This window comes from Pseudoliparis swirei, chromosome 17, assembly GCF_029220125.1.
Source record: "Pseudoliparis swirei isolate HS2019 ecotype Mariana Trench chromosome 17, NWPU_hadal_v1, whole genome shotgun sequence".
Classification (NCBI taxonomy): Eukaryota; Metazoa; Chordata; class Actinopteri; order Perciformes; family Liparidae; genus Pseudoliparis; species Pseudoliparis swirei.
Genome location: NC_079404.1, coordinates 11,454,619 through 11,475,580, shown reverse-complemented (window position 1 = coordinate 11,475,580; position 20,962 = coordinate 11,454,619). Strand labels below are relative to the sequence as shown.

The 20,962-nt window shown below is 40.1% G+C and overlaps 1 protein-coding gene across 1 annotated transcript in view; it reads right to left on the bottom strand.

Annotated features, from left to right (window-relative positions):
* Window positions 1-172: 172 nt before the first annotated feature.
* Window positions 173-20,962, bottom strand: part of eys (eyes shut homolog) — a 174,394-nt gene continuing 153,604 nt past the window's right edge. Inside the window, 9 exon segments of the mRNA XM_056436017.1 lie at window positions 173-1,541; window positions 2,957-3,034; window positions 3,037-3,117; window positions 3,222-3,394; window positions 3,786-3,960; window positions 7,262-7,406; window positions 7,998-8,164; window positions 9,089-9,271; window positions 13,819-13,991. Coding sequence (XP_056291992.1) covers window positions 349-1,541; window positions 2,957-3,034; window positions 3,037-3,117; window positions 3,222-3,394; window positions 3,786-3,960; window positions 7,262-7,406; window positions 7,998-8,164; window positions 9,089-9,271; window positions 13,819-13,991 — 2,368 coding nt within the window. The 3' untranslated portion in view covers window positions 173-348.

Here is a 20,962-nt window from a genome sequence, read left to right as displayed (position 1 = left end):
TAAAGATGTAACAATGAATACAGATTCATATTGTATTATGATCGTTTTAGAAATTTATTTTTTTACGTGACGGACTGGAAGAGTAATAACTGACTCGGCATACAACCTGCACTGAATCAGACAGTACTCGTATCCAAGTGAAATCAATATGATACCGAAAAAAAGTCAGATGAGAATTGAGTGATGGTGTTTAAGAAACAAGTATTTAAGTAAAGCTGAGTATTTAAAAAAAAAACATTAACCTAACTACTACCAAATGTTACACACATTTCCTCGTGGGCTACTGTAGCATGTCCTTTTAAAACAGCTAATATCAAGTTTTATATGACGTCTCAAAGAGTCTCCCGACTATTCGTTGCCCTCATAAACATTAAAACCCTCACTATTGTTGAGAAACAGTAGCGGCTTGGTATCTTTAAACAAATAAACATTTCTGAGACTTCCTTCAAAGCCTTTTGAAAACAACCCATGAGTGACCATTGATACATTTCTGTCCAGTTCAAATCCTCCCAAATAAAGCTGGCCGCCATAGTTTAGGGCCACGTAGCGCTCCAATGGGTCCAGGTCCTCGTGAAGGACTCTCCGGTGGTTCAGGAACACCTGGATGACGGTGCTGTTGAGAGCGACGGAGACATTGTGCCACGTGTTGCAACACAGTGCGAGATTTCGGAATTCTATCGGGACGGAAAGCTTCTCCCCGAGATTGACCGCGATTTTGAGGTGGCCGTTCTCCAGTCCAACCGTGAGGTAATCATCGTCTTCATGTTCGGCCTTCCCCATCCACATTATCACGCTGTCATTTGAGCCCGTGAGGAAGCTGAAAGAAACCCGTGCGCATTTAAAATTCCTCGTGTTGTATCTTCGGTCTTGATATTTAACATACGAGCTTCCCACGAACTTGAGAGTGTGCGTGGGTATTTCCGCGTCGCAGTGCCTCCCACCCCATCCCAAGGGGCAAATGCAGCGGTAGGAGGCGACACCAGATGGCGCACACGAGGAGCCCGCTTTGCAGATGTTGTCGACACAGCTCGCAGCCTGGTTACACACGGGGCCAGTCCACGATGGCAGGCATACACATGTGAATGAGCCACTTCCTGTTGCCCTGCAGCGACCGCCGTTGTGGCATACTTTGTACCCGCAGGCTGTCCCATCCCAGTCGCCTACGTTCGCTCCACTTACTGCCCCCGTCTCCGTTAACTCAAACTCTTCACCGTTGACTAGAAGTTCTCTTAAACCGCCGGTGAAGCCCAGCGGCTCCTCTTCTGTTGCGTCCACCGAAACGAAGCTCAGAGTGGACACGCCCCCGACAAAGACGTCCGTAGCAACATCTAGGGTGGTCATCCCGTGAGCCGGGCGCTCTCTGATCTCCTGATTGTCCAGACTGAGGAAGCATTGGCGACCGGCTCTTCCGGCCTTCACCGTGTGCCAGCTTCTGCCGCGCAAGTCCACTCGCTGAACGGACTGCAAGACACGGACGCCGTCCCCGAGGTCGTAGCGAAGCTGGACGAAGCCGGACGTCAACGAGAGGCACAAGAAGTCTCCTGTAGAAATACAATAAAATGATAAAACTTGTTATTTCTCATTTCAATGTCTTACCTTGTATGATTCATTTTGTTATGACGTTTGTTGGAACTTTTGTTTTTGACATGCTATATTAGTTTTTAATGACATTTTTTATATTTATATACTTTCCAAAGACATTTGTGTAGTTTGTGATGACATTAAAATTGATTTATATAATAAAAATAGAGTATAGTATGTCATGTATGTCAGTGTAGTACAACAACAAAATTGTCGATATATATTTTTTTAAAGCATAGTGAAAAAAAAGAAGGATAGATTATCAAAATAAAATGACGGTATGGTATGTAAAAAAAGCCAGCGTATAAATGCAGAAAAAAGTAATTAACTCCTTTTTGGAAAAACTATGGTTTGTTTACAGAATTTAAGTCATACTATAGTACCTCTAAAAGTCAGTTAGGATGTTACAAAAAGTCCTAAAGTTAGAATGTAGTCGAAAAAAGCAATACATTTTTATTTTTATTTAATAAATATTCAATAAAAAGTATTCTGTAAAAAGTGTTATGTAGATGCCATAAAATAGTATGTTGATAAAAGTAAAAGTAATGCAAAAGTTATTATTGTACGTCCAAGAAGTCCTTCGGCATTTTATACTATGATGATAAAAGTCATACTTGTAGTATGAAGGCAAGTTATTTAAGTATGTTGAAATGGTTGTTAAGTCATAGTAAATAGGTCACAAAAGTCAAAATATAGTATGTCAATAAAATTATTAAAATAGTAATTTAATAGTATGTTCAAAAAAAGTCTATATCCATAGGAATGGCATTGTATTCAACAGTTTGTCCTAGAAATTCCACAACATCATAATACAGCATGCACAAATAATTCATAGTATGGTTCAGTATGTCATACAATGTCTAACATAATCGGTTCATCCTAGAGTTTAAGTGTAATTCTGTGCCAAATTTGACAAGACAAAGACATTCCCGAAATATCACATTAATGGGACAGACTTTTGACCTTTGACCACACAATGCAGTGGTCAAAGTTCATCCTTGAGGTTGAGGTAACATTAGCATGTCATAAAAATATGATTTATAACATGATACCTATATGCTACAATGCCTTCTTTAGGCACCGTATAGGATGGAATATAGTTGTATAACTAAATTATTCCTCCGACTGTAAATAATTAGAGATTGTGCTCCGAAATAGCATTATATCATCTACTCAACAGAGCGTAGTGCAAAGTGTCTGCCATGTATTACTCTTTCATCACGATATCAAAGAATGATTGGTATTACGTGTGCCATGGTGGCCGGACATTCAGAGAAAATAGTGATCCTGGTTCTTATCTGCCAACAGTCCGACATTCTGCACAGTAAACATCATACTTCATTCATTAAAACCCGCTGTAATTGAATGTCCTCACCAGCTCTGGCACCGAGATGTTGTGCGGTGTAGACGAGGATGCCATCGGGTGATAAAGGCTGGAACTGCAGCTGCAAGCAGTCCTGTGTCGAGTTCTCACAGGTGGGAAGGACATCCATGAAGACTGGTCACTGCTGAAGAAGGGGTCGCTGATGGCAATCGCTGAGCAGGCAAAACAATACAGCAATAATTACGCAGTGAAAGTCTTGTCTTGTGAAATAAGTAAAAAGAAACATTATTATACGATTCTGATTCTATGTTGCAACCTTTCTCGCAGTAGAGTCCCACAGACCCCAGGGGGCACTGGCAGGTATATCCATTGGGGAGAGGGATGCAGGCAGCGCCATGGACGCACAGAGGAGGGGGGCTGTGCTCCACATCGCACACAGACACGGTCTCAGAACACAGCGCTCCCTTCCATCCAAATGGGCACTGGCAACTGCAGACGCACAGTCAGACACTGTGAAAAGCTTGTCAACACGGTCAATTCCTTTTGCTCTACTTGCACCGTGTCACTGAGGGCGTTGGTGTCACAATACATATGGGAGTATACACACACAACGTAAACTTGCATTCAACTCTACTGCAAAGTCCACATGCAGGATGTTATTCATGAGTGGAATCATTACAAAATAACTAAATATATTTATAAATATATACATTTAAATATATATAAAACTATATTAATACATATAAATATTTACATATATCTATAAATATATTTATAAATATGTCTCTCTATATATATATACATATATTCATTTATAAATATATACACAGTATATCGATCTATATATACACACAGAATCTATTTTTTTATTTTCACTTACTAGACAGATGACCCAGAGTTCACACATGTCCCTCCGTTTCTGCAGTGAACATGAGCACAAGGGGTGACGCCACACTGACCCACGCTGCGCCCAAACACAGCATGTCCCGAAGGCTTTCCCAGCACTTGGAACTTTCCGTCTCTTTTTGTACGGAAGTGCATGTCAAAAATGCACCCTTTGAAATGAACAAACAAACAAACTGTGTGTCACATGTATGTCTTTTATTTCTCTGATAGGGGCTCGTCAGAGGAAACACAGCCGTCTTTTCTCATATGAAGATTAATGGTGCGCACACGACAATGTGACTCATTCGAGTTGAGATTTCCTCTTAAATAAGGACAATAAAAACAATCAACACCTTAGAACGTTGGCAGTGGTCGAAATGAAAATCTTTGATGGCTGTTTTATGACGAGAGACCACAAGGTTTTATATCAAGTATACATACTGAAATCGGCATGTTTTTATTAGATGTCATCTCTTGAATTTGATGGAATGCAATCTGCAGTCTCCACAGTTCTCATCCCCACACATCATGCATCTGCCTCATCGTATTTGCTTTTTGCTTTCATAATGCAATTTTATCAAGACAATATTTGCTTTGGCCTGTACCTGCAGAGCACAGGGTCCTCTATAAATACAAGGCCTGAGCACAAGCCATGTCGGCACATGCAGACGCCCGTCTCTCTGCTGCATTAGTCACTGGCATAAACAGGATGTCATGCTCATTCATGAATATCCATGGCTCATGCTGTCTTAATAAAATAAAATATACACTTTTATTGGGAGATGTAGCAAAAGAACTCACTACATCCATGGCTAATGTGACTACTTGGTTAACGCAATGTTGTTTACAACTCAATATATCCAAAACTGTGTGTATGTTTTTTACCAAAAGAAACTCTGATAGTGTAGAACCGGATGTTTTTGTATCTGGGGAGAGGCTAAAGGTTGTATCTGAATACAAGTACCTGGGAGTACTTTTTGATTCAAATCTGTCTTTCAAATCACAGGTGAAAAAAGTTTGTAATCGGGTAAAATACAATCTATCCAATTTCCGATTCTCGCGCAACTACATGTCAACAGAGGCAGCTAAAACATTCATGCATTCAATGGTTATTTCCCACATGACCTACTGTTTAACAACCTGGTCACATGCTAGTGCCACTACGCTCAAACCATTACAGTCATTATACAAGCGGACGCTCAAAACTCTTGATAAAAAAAAAGTTCTGTCACATCATTGTCCTATACTAAAAAAATACAACTTGCTTAGTTGGGATAACTTGATTAAATATGTGCACGTCTGTCTGATGTACAAAATCATACATGGATTGACCTCTCCTCCTCTCAAACAATTTGTCACGAACTGGATATCGGCTCACAAGAGGAGCAGCGAGAGGGGATTGTATCGTCCCTCTCAGGAAAAGTGCTTTCAGTCATGCTGCTTTCTCAGTACAAGCAGCAGTTGACTGGAACTACATTCCAGGATCTATCAGAGAGCTACAATCATTCAACTCTTTTAAAGCAGAAACAAAGAAATGGTACATTACTACCCAGCTCTGTCAGCACTAGACTGTAACGGCTCCTCCCTCCTCCATCTGCCCAGGTTGGACTTTCATTTTTTCTGTCTGTCAGTTGTTGTCTGTCTGTTGTCCGGTCTCTGTATGTCTTGACTTGCTGGTCGGCCGTTTTACTCCACCTGCGTGTCTCCTCTTGTCGTTCACCTGTTTGCAGTTATATGTCACATTTAGTCTGTAAGCTTTTACATTGTATCTCTGACATTATGTTTTTATTCTGTCCATTTTAACATTGTACTCCCTTATTTTATTTGCTTTATCTGTAGATTGTATTTGTAATCTTATGTTTTTAGGTTTGTTCTTAACATCAGCAACATTGGGACTACAGATGAAAAATAGCCTCTTGGCTAACTCTGGCACATTTACTGCAAAGTTTTTATTAATATGCACTGTCCCTTATTAAATAAACCATTATAAAAATAAAAAAAATTAATCCCCAAGGGGAAATTAGTTCTCTGCATTTAACCCATCCTTAGTTATTAAGGAGCAGTGGGCTGCGGTGAAGCGCCCGGGAAGCAACTGGGGGTTCAGTGCCTTGCTCAAGGACACTTCGACTTGCAACTAATGGGGAGAGCGGGGATCGAACCCACAACCTTGCGGTTGAAGGACGGCCCTCTTACCCCACTGAGCTACAGCCGCCCCAAATCTTCTTGGCAGACTCAAGCGAGGGTTGCTGTGCTGCAAACATACACCGTCAAAAAAGCAGATTCAAGATTATAAAAGCTGTTTATTGTAGTTTCTGCTGCATTCACCCACATAGAACCAAGAAACCAGAGGTAGCATTAATACCCGCCAGAAAAGAGATCTTGAAATGTGCGGCAAATTCAGTTCCAGAATCACATTTTCTTCCAATGTCCTGTTGTGACTGAGGGTTTGAAAGGTAAATAAAGCTAAAGTCTTTTATCAAGTCTGATGGGATTTGTTTAAAGGCAAGTTTGACAAACGCAGACTTTTACTTTTTCTTGTTCTTTGATCAACAACTCAAATTGGGTAACTATTTATTTATTTGACACCCAGAAGCCACAGTACCTCTTCTGCCACCTTTCCACAGGGGAGTGTGGCTCCGTTGATAACTGGGAGTGAAGTGCATTATCAGTTTGTTCACTGCCAGCCATCATGATTAGGGCTCGAGGAAGGTCACAGAGATCTGATTAGACGCTCATGAGTTCTCATTACATCCGGAGCAAAAAGATTATGGTGCCACCAGTGTCGAATGACTCAGGTAGTGCTTACCAGTGGAGGGGAGTATGACGATCTGAAACAGCATGGGCCAACGGGGGATTTACCATTGCCAAATTTCATTTTGGAAGGTTTATTTGGCAAAGCAGCAACAAGAACAATGCGATGATGAAGAAGGAAACCAATAAAATGTATCCAGTCCTTAAATATCCCTCTTGTTCACCTCAAATGGATCTGCCGTAACATTTTATAAAAACAAGCTTCATCGCTGTCGTGGAGAGACTAGAGCTCCATGTGGTTGTGATGATATTCACAGCTGTTGTCTTCATTACCGTTCTGGCAATTTTGCTCCCCAGCGCCGCACATTAGCGGGCACAAGTAATGCTCTCCAGAATGTCACCTGAGAGACGGCATGAAGGATGTTGATGATGACAAAGGTGATTTCTACGGCACCCTTGTTCAAGTGACTTATCAGCAGGGCAATGGATTTGCACACAATGCAAAAGTGTACAGGGGTATGAAGTGATTAAAGGGTGCAGACACAATTAACCTCAAAGCTCTGTTCTGGGCTAATGCAGCAGTCAGCGCCTGCCACCGCCTTTTTCATTACGCACCTTCTCTGCTTGCAAATAGACAGAGACACTGGGAGAAAGCCTAGGCCCCAGTGCGATAACTCACAACAACATTGTTGGGCTGTAATAAAGTCGCAGCAGCCTTACCCAGAAAGCCATGACGGAACCTGGACCCAAGTGGCAGCAGTTCAGGAGTGTACTCATTATATCCACCAACAAAGAGCTGGTGGAAAACATTGAGGCCCAACAGTGGTCCTGGAGAGGATCCTGTTCTGTTACGTTGTCCGTCAAGCTGAGGAAAACAGTACAATGTCAGTACTCAAGCCAGACGCTGACGAGAAGCACAATTTATTTAACAATCTGCCAAAGTTGACACAACATAATATGTCCTGATTGATGACAGTTATTCAGGCACCAGTTATCATATTTGTCACAGTAGCTACCATACTCCCATAGTTGCTGCAGATCATTTTTAAAGCCATACTTAGATGATGCAAACCCCCCTTTCATGATCATGGAAATGGTCTTAAGCAGTTTAACTACTTAGAGTATTTTTTTCTTCTTCCAAGATTGTTTTATTTTGAAGGATGTTTAGACTGAAGAGCTTGAATCACTCAACATTTTTACAATAAATTGTCTAGATATAGATACAAATCATAAAAAGATAGCATACGCCCATTCTTACAGAAGACGGAAATGTCTTTCTTGTCCGTTCGATTATCCGTTGATCCGCTAAGCTTTAGCTTGTGACCTCCTTAAAGGGTCATGACCCTCAGTGGGAGACACTTTTTTTAAAGAACGGTGTCTGGAGAAGTGAGACTGGTCGGGAGGCTTGTGGTGGTCCAACAACACAAAGACGACACTTTTCTAAAAACCAAATCACCTTCAGCCATCCGGTTTTCTTGGACCTTCCAAATGTCACGGTGTGAACGTTGACCTGGGGGTCAAGTCGATCACTGACGATGGTTGCGACACCTGAACCCAGGTTGAATCTATGCAAAACTCGGCCATTTCGTAGTCCCAACACCAGGAAGTCATCACCAGCATCGCCTGGCAAAGACACGTAGTTTGTCACGAGCACAGTGGACACATACACACATTTCCTCCTTAACACTGTCGAGAATAAATGTTACATTTGTTTGCTTTAAGGTTTCTTTTCAGTTTTGTTCTCTATTTCTGCCTCTCCGCTCTGCTGTTTAATTCCATGTAAACAGCATTTGATGAATGCAGACACAGATCAAATCAAATACATAAAGATCCACTTCATTTCATCAACGATCATGCGAATTGTTCGCATTTCATCTCTTCTGATATTGTGCCTTTGAATTTGTACCATTTTCAATAGTGCGGCTCTCTCTCCTTTCATTATTCATATTTACATTGTTTTCCTCCACCGTAATGAATTTTACTCTTAAGAGAAAATAAGTCCAGCAGATCCTCAAGTGCTTGTCTTTTTATTATATTTCTTCAGTGTTTTATGAGATATGCTGGTGACAATAACACGGCAGCTATCTGCTCCCAAATCTGACCTCGCAGAAGGAGATCCTCACGGCTGCTGACAGCATCACATCGCACCTACACATCAACGTCTGTTTAATGCAATTAAGACTGATACTTTTGAGATGCTCGGTTCACCTTTTTATTCTAGCATTGCCATCATGCTCTTTGAAGGTCTAGCTGGATATCAATTAATTACTGGACTGCAAGAAGACTCATTATTAATGTCTCAAAATCTGCCAAGAAAGACAATCCTTCGGGAATCCTCTTTGATTAGAGGATCTCAGAGGAGATTGGATATTTATTAGGCAGCACATTACCATACACAGCGGGTGAAATCTCAAACAACACATCTTTTAAAATCCGTAATGAAGTTTGACAACTAAAATCACACTAAGGAGATATTTCAAAGCAGTTTTCCTCTTTTCATTTGGCCATCAGAATGATACTAAATGCACGTGTCTACATTGAGCTCACCTCGTCCTTTGTGCCCAGCGAACAGCAGCAGGTTGTCTTTCACAGCCGATGAATTGTTGGCGAGTGTGAACTTCAGCTTGAACTCGTAGAAGAAGCTGAGGCTCGGGATGGAGGAATAAGCCGCGAAGGAAGTGTAACCAAACTCATCACTTCCACTGAATCTGGCACGAGTTATATTGATGGCTGCAAAACAAACACATTGAGAACACGTTTATTTCATATACGTATTGCAATTGCGTGAGCTGGTGTGTGTAGAGTTCTGCGTCTGTGCGGTTTGAGTTGAACAGGTTGGATTCATCATCTCCCTCACAGGTTGCCAAAAGATGGCACTATTGCTACACATAACACATCATGGTCTAGTGGAATATCTTTCTCTGTGAATGCTATTCGATGATGACCTGTGTTCAAACAATATCCCCTCTTCAGTCCTTTTGTATTTGCATTAGTAGCTGCTTAGGATGTGTTCTGGCAAGTGCTTCATACCCGATGTTCACGAGGGGGGCACAACGATCCCAGTGGTATTAAATTACAACGTCAAGTTTACTTATTCAGAATGCATGGTTGATTCAATAATGCTCTGGTGTATTCCATCCCGGCACACGCATCTACTTGATTTCACACCCAGGATTCAATGTACATTTGCCCACACTCATTCAGAATTACACGCTGCTGCCTTTTTGTTTACAGTGCAGTGAGCATTCAAACAAAAAACTGCCCTTCTTCAACACCTTGCATTTTGTTCTACAGCCCCAGGCGGTGGCTAAGAGGGGTTCAGAGCTCCCCCTCAGCTCTGAATGGCTGCTTACAGATTAATACAGCTAGAAATGCTTCTGTTATCATCCCTAGTCTGGCAGAGCTGGATGTGGCTATTGTTTCACTGAATGAACCGGAACGGCTACATCGAGCTGCCGTGCGACTTTGAATTGATCATACACATGATCAACTGTATGTAAATCACTGCGAGTGTGTTTGTAGGAAGCTATTCATTCTGTTCATGGGAGAATCACCCTCGAGCATACTGTACCAATGAGATAAGTGTCTGAACTGATCTATATTGATATCTGCACATTGAGATGACCAGTCATGAATTCAAATGATGTTATTGCAGATGTGATGTATTTTTTATATGAAATATGATCCGATTTCAGAATTAATTATCAAAACACTTAATGCAAGTGCCTATTAGTATCTGTGTCGTATTAATTATGTACAACAGTGCACATAATATCATAGACCACTGTGTTGGTTTCTACATGTGTGAGGGTCGTGTTGTTTACAGAACTGAGACCACAGGGAGAAACTTGAAGCCGCCATTTGTAATGTTGCTTATATTGTAATGTTTGTTTCCCTGTGATTGTTTATGAGGCAAGTAGACAAGAATGTGACAAGGAGTTCAATTGACACCTCTCTGACAGTCTACATGGAAACTGGACATTATAAAAACACCCCACCTATACATCTTATTCAACAGACACTGTCAGAGTTTCTAGTTCCATGATTTAGATCGGTCCTGGAGGAAGCTGTAATCTCATCAAGGACAATGAGCCTGTGACAAGATTTACTTACTATCAGTCACCTTTGGGTGAGCTGAACCGCATTCATTCAAATTCACAAAGGTCTATAATCACTCTTGTGATGTCGCAGGTGATTGTAATTTTGAGGTTTCCGTTCCTCGTTCGACTCAATCAGACAGCCACTTGCATCATATATGACGTGTGAATACAATCAACAGAAACCATGAGGTATGTTGGTATACAGTTGTGTTTTCCTATGCATCTTTTCTAATTCATCATTGCATAACACTTGGAAATATAGTGCAGTGCAGGTGAAATTAACAAGTAGCAGATAAAGAATATATTGACAAAGAGACAAAGGCCTCAGGGAAATGCATCCATCTTTGGATTATAACGTCACACTGTGTCAAATAATATCATGCAGCAGTTGTACTCGGTATTTGTGTAATTTGGAGCAAACCAGCAGGAGCAGCAGAAGAAAAACAGAATGATGTTCAGCAGGAAATTGTGATATGCATTCTGAAAATAAAAATATATATGTACGTATATGTGCATCTTAGCTGCCACAGAGCAGCTGAAAACAACTCTTCTGAGTTAGAGAAAGTATATATCGAATTATAGACTTTTAAACTCGGTTAAAGGCAAGATTAACAGGAACTTTTAACAGGAAAAATGGATACTTTACTGAAAACTGATGCTGAGTCTATTCAGTGTTAAAGCACACGTGTCAAAACATTTGGGTATTTTTACAGTTCTGTTCATTTTCTGTAAAAAACAAGATTAATATTGTTTTTCTTACACCATCTTCTCTTGCTTTGTGTACTCACACCTCTCACATCCTCCCTTGACTTGCAACATTTTCAAAATGATCAATTGCAATTATTCATTATCATAAATTGCAATGAAATATAAGATGTTTTACACTATCTGCAAGTTGTGTTAGTGCTGCACAAGTAATACTGTATATTTAACTTGTACTGTATTGTCTTATTTTTGTCTCTATTCATTCTAATCATGAATCTTTAACAAGAGGTATAGGCACTTTTTATAGAAAGGTAAACCATTACTACTTCTGAGTGAAGTCATTTAAATACCCATTCATGTTTTATGAGCTCGAGTCTTGAGGCATTTCAGCATCAATAGCACATCCTGGTCTTCCCTTTCTTACGAGTTCATAGACCAACTTTATCTACTAAAGTGCACATGGGAACTGAACTAAACATCTTGTCTTAAAAAAGTGTTACTGCTGGACACACAACTTCAGAACTACCATACTACCACTGACAGTATTTAGATAAGGGTACCACAGGAGGAAAAGTGCAACGAGCAAAAAAGCCCAGAGAGGCAGGGGACCTTAGAAGTGATCAGTTCTGACTAATCTTATCTGATGTTATCGAGATTAAATTCAAATGTCAGCCATATAGGCTACTTAGTTTGACACTGGAAGGTTAGATGACTGTTTGAGATGTGGGTGCGGACAGTCTGTCAAGGACTGCGGCAGACCCGGTGACTACGCCAAGCGCCCTGCTGCTCCGACCAAGCAACTCCCTTTATGTCTCTGAAGCACAATCTGTGGAGCTCCTCTGTCTCGTGGTAATACTGTGTGCAATCATAGAAGGGACACGAAGCACCACAATTGAATGCCTTTAAAACAGAAATGTCCATTTCCTACAACTGCTTGATCATCCTGAACTATTAGCTGCCTTATGTGATGACACTGCTTTGAGCTGATTGGCAGCCTGCTAGCATAGTTACGATGACAATGCTAACATGGCATACTCAGGGCTCTCAAGTTTTGAAGACAGGCAAGAGTGACATTTCCATCAGCAACATCAAAATATTTGCTCATGTTTATTATAATAGTATAGACAGTTTAAAACACAATCTCAAAAATGCACCATATGTGGTGCGTTGGGGCTTAAGAGTCAAGAGTTTTTTTCAGCGTGAGAAATACGATGTGTGGCGGGAGTGCGTGACTTAAGACCGAAATGCGTGAGTCTCACGCTCAATGCGTGACACTTGAGAGCCCTGCATACTCATGTGTACGATTGTTGTCCATCTTAGTCGAGCATGTTAGCATGCAACATGAGTGGTAAATACAAATGGGAATGTCTGTGTAACAAGTATCAAGTAGGAACTTGTTGAACATAATTTCATGGATATTTCAGATATTTCAATCTGGACCAATTTCCTGTCCCTTCTGCTTATGTAGCTAAGTACAGCATCATTTTACAGTCAAGTACAACACAGGATGTCCGGTACAGTGTTAATGTATTCCGTTTGTTCCAGTGGCCCTTTTAACTGCAGATATATTTTTTAATGATTGGCCTAGCCTACTAGACTTTATATATTATGGTCTGTTTTTGACCACAATGAGAAATTTGAAGCCGCCATTTGTTGCTTTTATGTTGCTTATATCGTAATGTTTGTTTCCCTGCGATTGTTTATGAAAGGAGTTCAATCGACACCTCTCTGACACAGTTTACACGAAAACTGGTTAGTTTCATGGACTTTGTGTTGGGATTTTTCTGTAATTTCTCCCATAAAACACCCCACCGATACATCTTATTCAACAGACACTGTAAGATTGTATAGTTCCATGATTTAGAACGGTCCTGTAGGTTGCTATAATCTCATCAGTAACAATATCGTACTAGACTTTATGCATTATGGTCTGTTTTTGTGTTTCAATATAGTATATATATATATATATATATGGCTGGAGAGTTGTGTAAGAGAAATACTAAGTTATTATAACTCAGAACTTAATTAGTGTGTAATGAGCTAGCTAAAATAATAATAATAACTACATACTGGCAGAAGTAACGTATTCGCTAATGTATTGACATTCTGGTAATGTGAGAACACATCAATAACTAGCTGTACAGCAGAAGTCTGACATCTTTAGAGAAAAGTTCATGAGAAAAGTTGCTTTGAGCCACACTGCTGAAAGTGTTGGGAAATAATGATCTCATGAACAAAAAAAAGTCTTTTGGAATATTCAGTAAAGCAGCCGTGAATTTTGCCTTTATTATCGACTCCATTGCTGGAGGAAGATATTTTTGCCTTCTCAGCATAATTTCATGAATTCCTTTACTTAACTAGAAACTGCAATTTTACCAACGGCTTAGGGCTCTCATTCACCAACTGTTTTCAGACCAGCGTCATAATAAAGCTGCTAAATCTACGCAACTGCTCTATCTCCGGAACACTTACGTTCTCCACACAGTAGACCTTGTCGTCCGTAGGGGCAGAGACATATGGCCTCCAATGGAGACTTTGGAATGCATGTGGCTCCGTGACCGCAGGGGTTGCGCTCACAAGCATCGAACTGGCACAGCCGGCCGGCGTAAAGCGGGGGGCACTCACAGAACCAGTCCTCGGCATCACTAAACGAGTAGACATAGAGGGAGAGATCATTAGGCCAGAGGTGAAAATGGACCATGACATTGCAGCACATTGCGTTACAAGCTCACACAGAGGACAGCAAAACAGGGAGATAATGATAAAACATCCTGTGCTGCATGAGGAACTTGGAAAGACGCCGAAAGTAAATGTGTCCAGCCTGAATACACGTGGCGTATGAGGTCGGCTGAAACACGAGCATTCGAGTGAACGTGTGGATAGTGGTGGCTACTGCAGGGGCAGAAATACTTCACGAGTCTTTTGGTAAAGATAAACTCACCCAACCTGAAAGATAACAGCAGAAAGCAGACAACGAGGAGCCTGTTAGAAAACCTATAGCCATAAATTGAACAAGATATGTGTATGTCTTTGTTCCTCCATTTATATGTATATGCTTCCTCGGCAAGAGGAAGAGGATGATCTAGCATGCAAAGTAATATCCAGACAGGTTCTTTCTAAAAATGCACTAAGATGTGCACAACTTTGAAAGGTATATTATCAGATAGAGGAAGCATTGGTGGGGTTACAAATCTATAAATTAATAATGTGTTTTGAGCAGCAGCACTGCAGGAAACATTTTGCTCATTGAGAAACTGGCTTCTTCAAATGAAATATTTACAATCTGTCGCTGGAGTTGAGCATTGTTAAATATGACTGTGTTGAAGAACAAAAGAATGATTGTATAAAGCAGTATAAATATCAAGTGTATGATTATTAAAAGACTGCTAATGTCAATTCTGAGACATCTTAAGGCACAATACACAGCGTCTCTACCTGACGGTTATTTTCTAAATAACAATCGCACATGCATTGAACTGAACAGGCTTTGTCGGTTGTATAATCTTTAGTTGCACGAGGGAGAATCAAACATATAATGGAGCACCTCCTGGTTCAGTTGCAATGTTTCAACGCTTTTAGTGGAGCTCAGTTTCCCCCTGCTTTGTCAATTAGTGTTGGTTTTTCAATTTTGGTGACACACAAATTGCGTGGGATTTCCTCCACAGCCTCCAGTTTTCTTTCCCAGTCAAACATGCAGGATAAGTGAATCGCTGGTTAGTGTGAACGTAAGTATGAATATCTTTGTCCAGGGCTCCAAAACTCCAGCTTGCACGGAAGATAAGATAGTATCGAAAGAAAAACCTGGATGGATAAACAATTTAATTATTTTTCTTATAGAAAATATTTCACGGATGATTTCTTACATGATAAAAATGTAAACATGAATGACTTTACAAATAAGCTACTATAGATACATAATCTCTATAAACATATTCCGCTGATGTTATATCACTTCTGCTCAAGATGGATACAATGTTAGATCATGTTCACAAATTCTGAATTAACAGGCACATTTCAAAAACAAGATATTCATGTTTTCTGCGGTAAATTTTAAACAAGCTTCTATGCGGACTAATTTCTACAAGGTTGAGGATATTCTTATTAGAAAAAAATATTTAAAAAAAAAAAATACAATTTAGTGCAGCATATAATCAACACAACAGATAAGAATCAGTTGAGCAAGATGCTGGACTATGTTTGTGTTTGCAAGAGATACACACGGCCATATTAATCCTGAAACAAATAGAAAAATTAAACCACATATATGGTAATATAAGGGAAGATAAACCACGAAAGATGAATTGTCAAATGACTTGGATACAAGCATTTAAAAAAGGCATCAGATATTTCTCGATTGAAACCGGCAAAGTGTAGATTGAAGAGTCAAAGGAGGATATTTGAAAACATTTGAGCTTTAATTGGTCTCATCAAATAACGCAATCTGTGGGATGACAAGAGCTTATTTATATTTAAATGAGGTAATCACTTTGATTATGTAATTGTTGGAATGTTTGCAGACTAATTTGAATGCTTTAATCACAAATGCATGAAGTTGTTGCTCGTCATATCTCATTCACAGACTGCACTGCTGCAGCACACGGGTTGGATCAAATATTAAGAACGACTACATTTTTAATCTGAGTACCAGACAAAATGATGAATAATTGACCAGTGAGTTCATGACAGCCCTCTCAGCGGGGACAATAAGCTGTGCCGCCATATGCGTTTCTCAAATTTCTTCCCATGTAAGTTATTTACAGAACACTTCTTTCAAGTGCTTGTTGGTATGCAAATCCACTTTTACAGTCATGGCAGTCTTCAGTTCTCGGGTTGAAAGTGTTTATCGCACTTCTTCCTTCGTTAAAATAAAAGAGACCTCTGTGTTTCGCAGATATTATTTATAGAGAAGAACTGCTTTGGTCCTGAAACGCTATTTGCTTTTCAGGATTGTAAACAGCCAATTGGACACCGTTATGGTTTCTTGGTTGGTGAGAGGGAAAGTCATCTGAAAGAAGGCTGGTTCCTCACTCAATTATTTGTCATCTGAATTTCAATATGAGCAGAGAGGGATGAAGTGGAATTTACACATGGCATTCACCTGACAGGCAGCTGTTCAATATATCATGACTTCTTCCAGCAAACACTTCACTGTCAGTGAAGAAGGAGGAGCCTCCACCACAGAGCCTTTTGAACATACAGCCATAGAAAAGTATATTACATGATACTTGAAACAAAAATCCGTAGAGAAAGAAGGCATGAAGCATGAGAGAACATTTCTCAAGGGATCAGATAGGATTTTCTTTGGTCCAACCTGGAACACACTGGACTCTGCAGAAGCGGTGCTTTTCTGAAACACTTATATTATCATGTTTAAATGCTAAACCTTTCAAATGTGCCAGTGTATTTATTCAAAGAGTTTATTTTACTTTTCTGAATTAAAACCCCCCAGAAAAAACGTTATCATACCCTTCAAAACACTTTCCTTTAATAAACTGCATTTCCCCTGAGTCTCAGAAGTAAACTTGTGATATTAGGATTTAACATTTGTTCACAGACGGTTGAATTCATACGAGATACCATTTATTTGATTCAGACTCGAGTAAGAATCAGCTGTCCTCTACTTTGACTGCATGCTGGGATGTAGCACTACCACTGTGTTCTCTCTCTAATCACAAGCATCGAGCCAAATGTTACACTTACTTATATGAAACAGATGTAGAAATTGCAAAGACAAAAATTATGCAAGATGCTGAGCTGTATTATTGTTGGAACCAAAACCGAAATAGGATTTAAAAGATGGAAGGTGAACAAAAAAACAGCTCAAAGTATCACTGACATGACGACGGGGTGCAAGACAAAAAAACAAGTCTGAAAGGAAACAAAAATGGTGAGAACATCGAAGGCTGGCTTGTGCAGGATGAACAGAATCGCGTGACGTTTTGGTCTCTTCACTGTAGAAAACCGATTTTTCTTCACAATATGTTCCACAATAAACATCTGCAGATGACGGCATCATTAACGAGTGCCTGTATGCACGCACACATGCGCAAACAAACAAAGAAAACACACATGCGCACACACACACACTGGTATGACACATATTGGGATATTTCTTTTTGACTTACATTATATTGCAGTCAAGAGATTATTTTATTCGGCGTTAGCTGTATGTCTATTGATGAACTAGGAATACCATCATAGACACATGTGTATAATAATTAGTTTGAGTATTACCAAGGCCAAAATAAATTATAACATTAACTAATGAATTTTGAGACCCCCAAAAAAATCACGTGTGCTATTCTACAGGCCTTATTTAATCAAATCTCATGAAGTTGGTTATCAGTTTATACGCACAGATAAATACAAATAGTATGGCTCTATGTTCAACTTGTTGACATGCTTCTTTCTCCGTTACCATTATTCAATTCAATGCACTGTCCTCACTGCTGAAAGTAGTCCCCTGACAACTTGTAATAGTAAAACTATATGTTTATGACTCCTCTCTGAAGATGTACGTCTTGTGGCTGATTGCCACAGACGGGTTGGGGGAATCGGATTAGGGCCCTTGAGATCATCCACGCTATTTTCAGTTACCATTATTTCTATTTAGTCCTGTCCTTAAGGGGCAGTGCAGCATGTGTATGAAACTTTCCTAATGCACCAGAATAACATATTTGAAAACTAAAAATTAGGGCTGTGAAACGATTAAAATTTTTAATCAGGTTAATCACAGGTTTCTGTGGATTAATCATGATAAATCACATTTATACATTTATACACAGGGGGGCACATAACTTGCTCACCAGTGCGCACGCCGGCATCCGAGCTCTGCGGCGCGCGAGACGGTGATCGGAGTCGTGTTAACGCGACACGTAGAGACAGAATGACATGCTGCTGGTTAGAGACGACCAACAACAGACGGATTGGAAGCTCATTCTGCGCATGCGTTAAATGCGTTAAAAAAAATTAACTAATTAATCCTGTAATTTAATCATAACGCGTTATTTTTCACAGCACTACTAAAAATCCTTGGCCTATTCACCTTCTCTTGTACCTTTAGTTACGGAGTTGTACTCTGTATTTTGTGAGACTCATCCCCAAGTCCTTTTAACACTTACAATTATTATTGGCTACTTCTAAGTATGTCAAGGTTACACAGTAACTCATTTTTAACAAATAAAATCTATGTATAAAAATAATGGTCAATTTGGCCAAAACACAATAACGCGCAGTTTGTTTTGAAAGCATTCGTCCTCCAAAATCCAATGACAATAAACTCTGTAATGAGCAAGTTCTCTGGAAATATACTTAAGGGACTGCTAACGCACACATAGCTATGTTTGTTTCTCATGGCAAATTAAAATAATTGTTTCTTGGACCTTGAGTTATTTGATCGGTACTTTGAAACATGCATAGCGAGAGCTCTGATAGAGGTACAATTAGGCTTTTTTTTGTGAAGAACGCTTGCAGACAGTAAAATGGAACACTGGGAGAATTCACTGTGGAGGTTTGTGTATCGTCGGAGCTGGAACATCCCGGAATGAGCAAGGCACCATCTCTCCTGCAGCCAATGAGCAGTAGTAGCACAGACTACGGGATTCCTGCTCTCCGTCAAATAGCGCATATGTTCATTCTCTCCTCACTAACTCATGTGAATCTATTCATGCAACTTACTTCAATGAGGATATCACGTTAGGTCACATTCTGATCAAATCTTTAAAGCAGCTTTAATATTTTTACATTAAAAAATGAGTGTGTGTGAAAGGTGTGACGAAACCACAGAAGTATTACCGGCTGTGCAGTAACCCTCCGCATGTGAGTGTCTTTCAGATGATCCCTTTACGTTGGCCCACAAATGTATTCTTTTGGCTCACTCTCACCACTCAGGATCTCGATATACCGGTACGACAACACCAATCAAAAGACAAAGAAAACGAAAGACTCTGAACTTAATGGAGTATTTAGCGGCTAAATAGCAATATCTTTTAAAACGAAACTAAAAGGAGAGTAAATATTGGACCTATGTTATCACATCTCCACATTGCTTAACATTGCTGGGTGCAAATATAGATGGTCCGAATTCATAGTCGCCAAGCGATAAACACCTGCTCCTACACTTGCAGCCCTCACTGATGCGTCAAGCACATTACATGCTTAAATCTCTTCACAGCACACCCACTCTGACCGGTCACATCTGTGCATCTGTATGCAGATTATACAGGGATGGTGCAGCTGTATACATATTTCCCTAATTGGAAGATAACATGTTGGATTTCATAACTATCTGGCTGTATACATACAGCTGTTCATTTTCCTCTGATTAAATAATCTTTTCTTATTTATGGAGTTTACATTTGTTTGAGTGACTGCAAGGTACTTCCACAATGGATGTGTGTCACTTAGAAACCATTTCTGCTTTAATATTTCCATCCGTTTTATATGCAGTTAGTCTAATAACATAGTCTCAACAACCTCTAGCTGAGGTTTATACATTACACAGACATCAGGCGTTATAGAGCGGGCACTAAAGAACAAGAAGGCCAAAGTCCTTACAGTAGGTCCTAAGAGCCCAGCTTTTCCCATTTCCCCCATTTAAATACCTAATATTTATGTTTCATCCGACAACCACAAGCCATTATCCTCTTAGGTTTAATATCGATATATCTACATGCTTAAGTGAACAGAAAATCATGTGAAAATGGGACAGCGCCAATATCACCCCAACTGAACCCACTATTAAAATCCTCTTTCACCCTATTATGTTGTTACAGTGCAATCCAAGGCAACTAACGGAATGAAGAGAGCCCGATACACTCCCGATGACCCCTGCATGCTGTGTAGTGCAAGAGGATACTGCATTAACACATATTCATCCCACAGATAATTGCAAGGTGCACTCTTTCAAACATGACAAGCCAATGTGACCACAATGCCACGACTCTTAATTGGTATGCTTATAGACATTCCTATTCCAATATTCTAGGTGCCCCTTTTCATTTCCTGTTTAATACAAGCAACTGTTAATTGACAGTGTCATAACACAATGAAGAAGACATTTAGAGCAGCTGTCTTCTGGATTACCTCAGGTGAAAGAGCATCGTACGTAGTTAATGCGTGAAGCAGTGCTGGTAAGTGGGGTGTGATGGCAGTCTGATGAGCTGTACTAGATAAAGAGAGTATGGCTTCTCACACATTTGGCCCTAGGACTACCTTTACTGGGCAATGAAAAGAAGAATAGAATATACACTTTTATTAATCCCCAAGGGGAAATTAGTTCTCTGCATTTAACCCATCCTTAGTTATTAAGGAGCAGTGGGCTGCGGTGAAGCGCCCGGGAAGCAACTGGGGGTTCAGTGCCTTGCTCAAGGACACTTCGACTTGCAACTAATGGGGAGAGCGGGGATCGAACCCACAACCCTGCGGTTGCAGGACGGCCCTCTTACCCCACTGAGCTAAAGCCGACCCTAAGACTGTAGATTTATAGAAAGTAGTGGGAAGGAACATGACATGACTAAGTTTCTCTTTTCATGTGCCGCTACTCAAGGAATTCGTCTCACCCTTCTTTTAGTAGACCATCTAAAGGATTATTACATATTTCTTTGTAAAATCAATG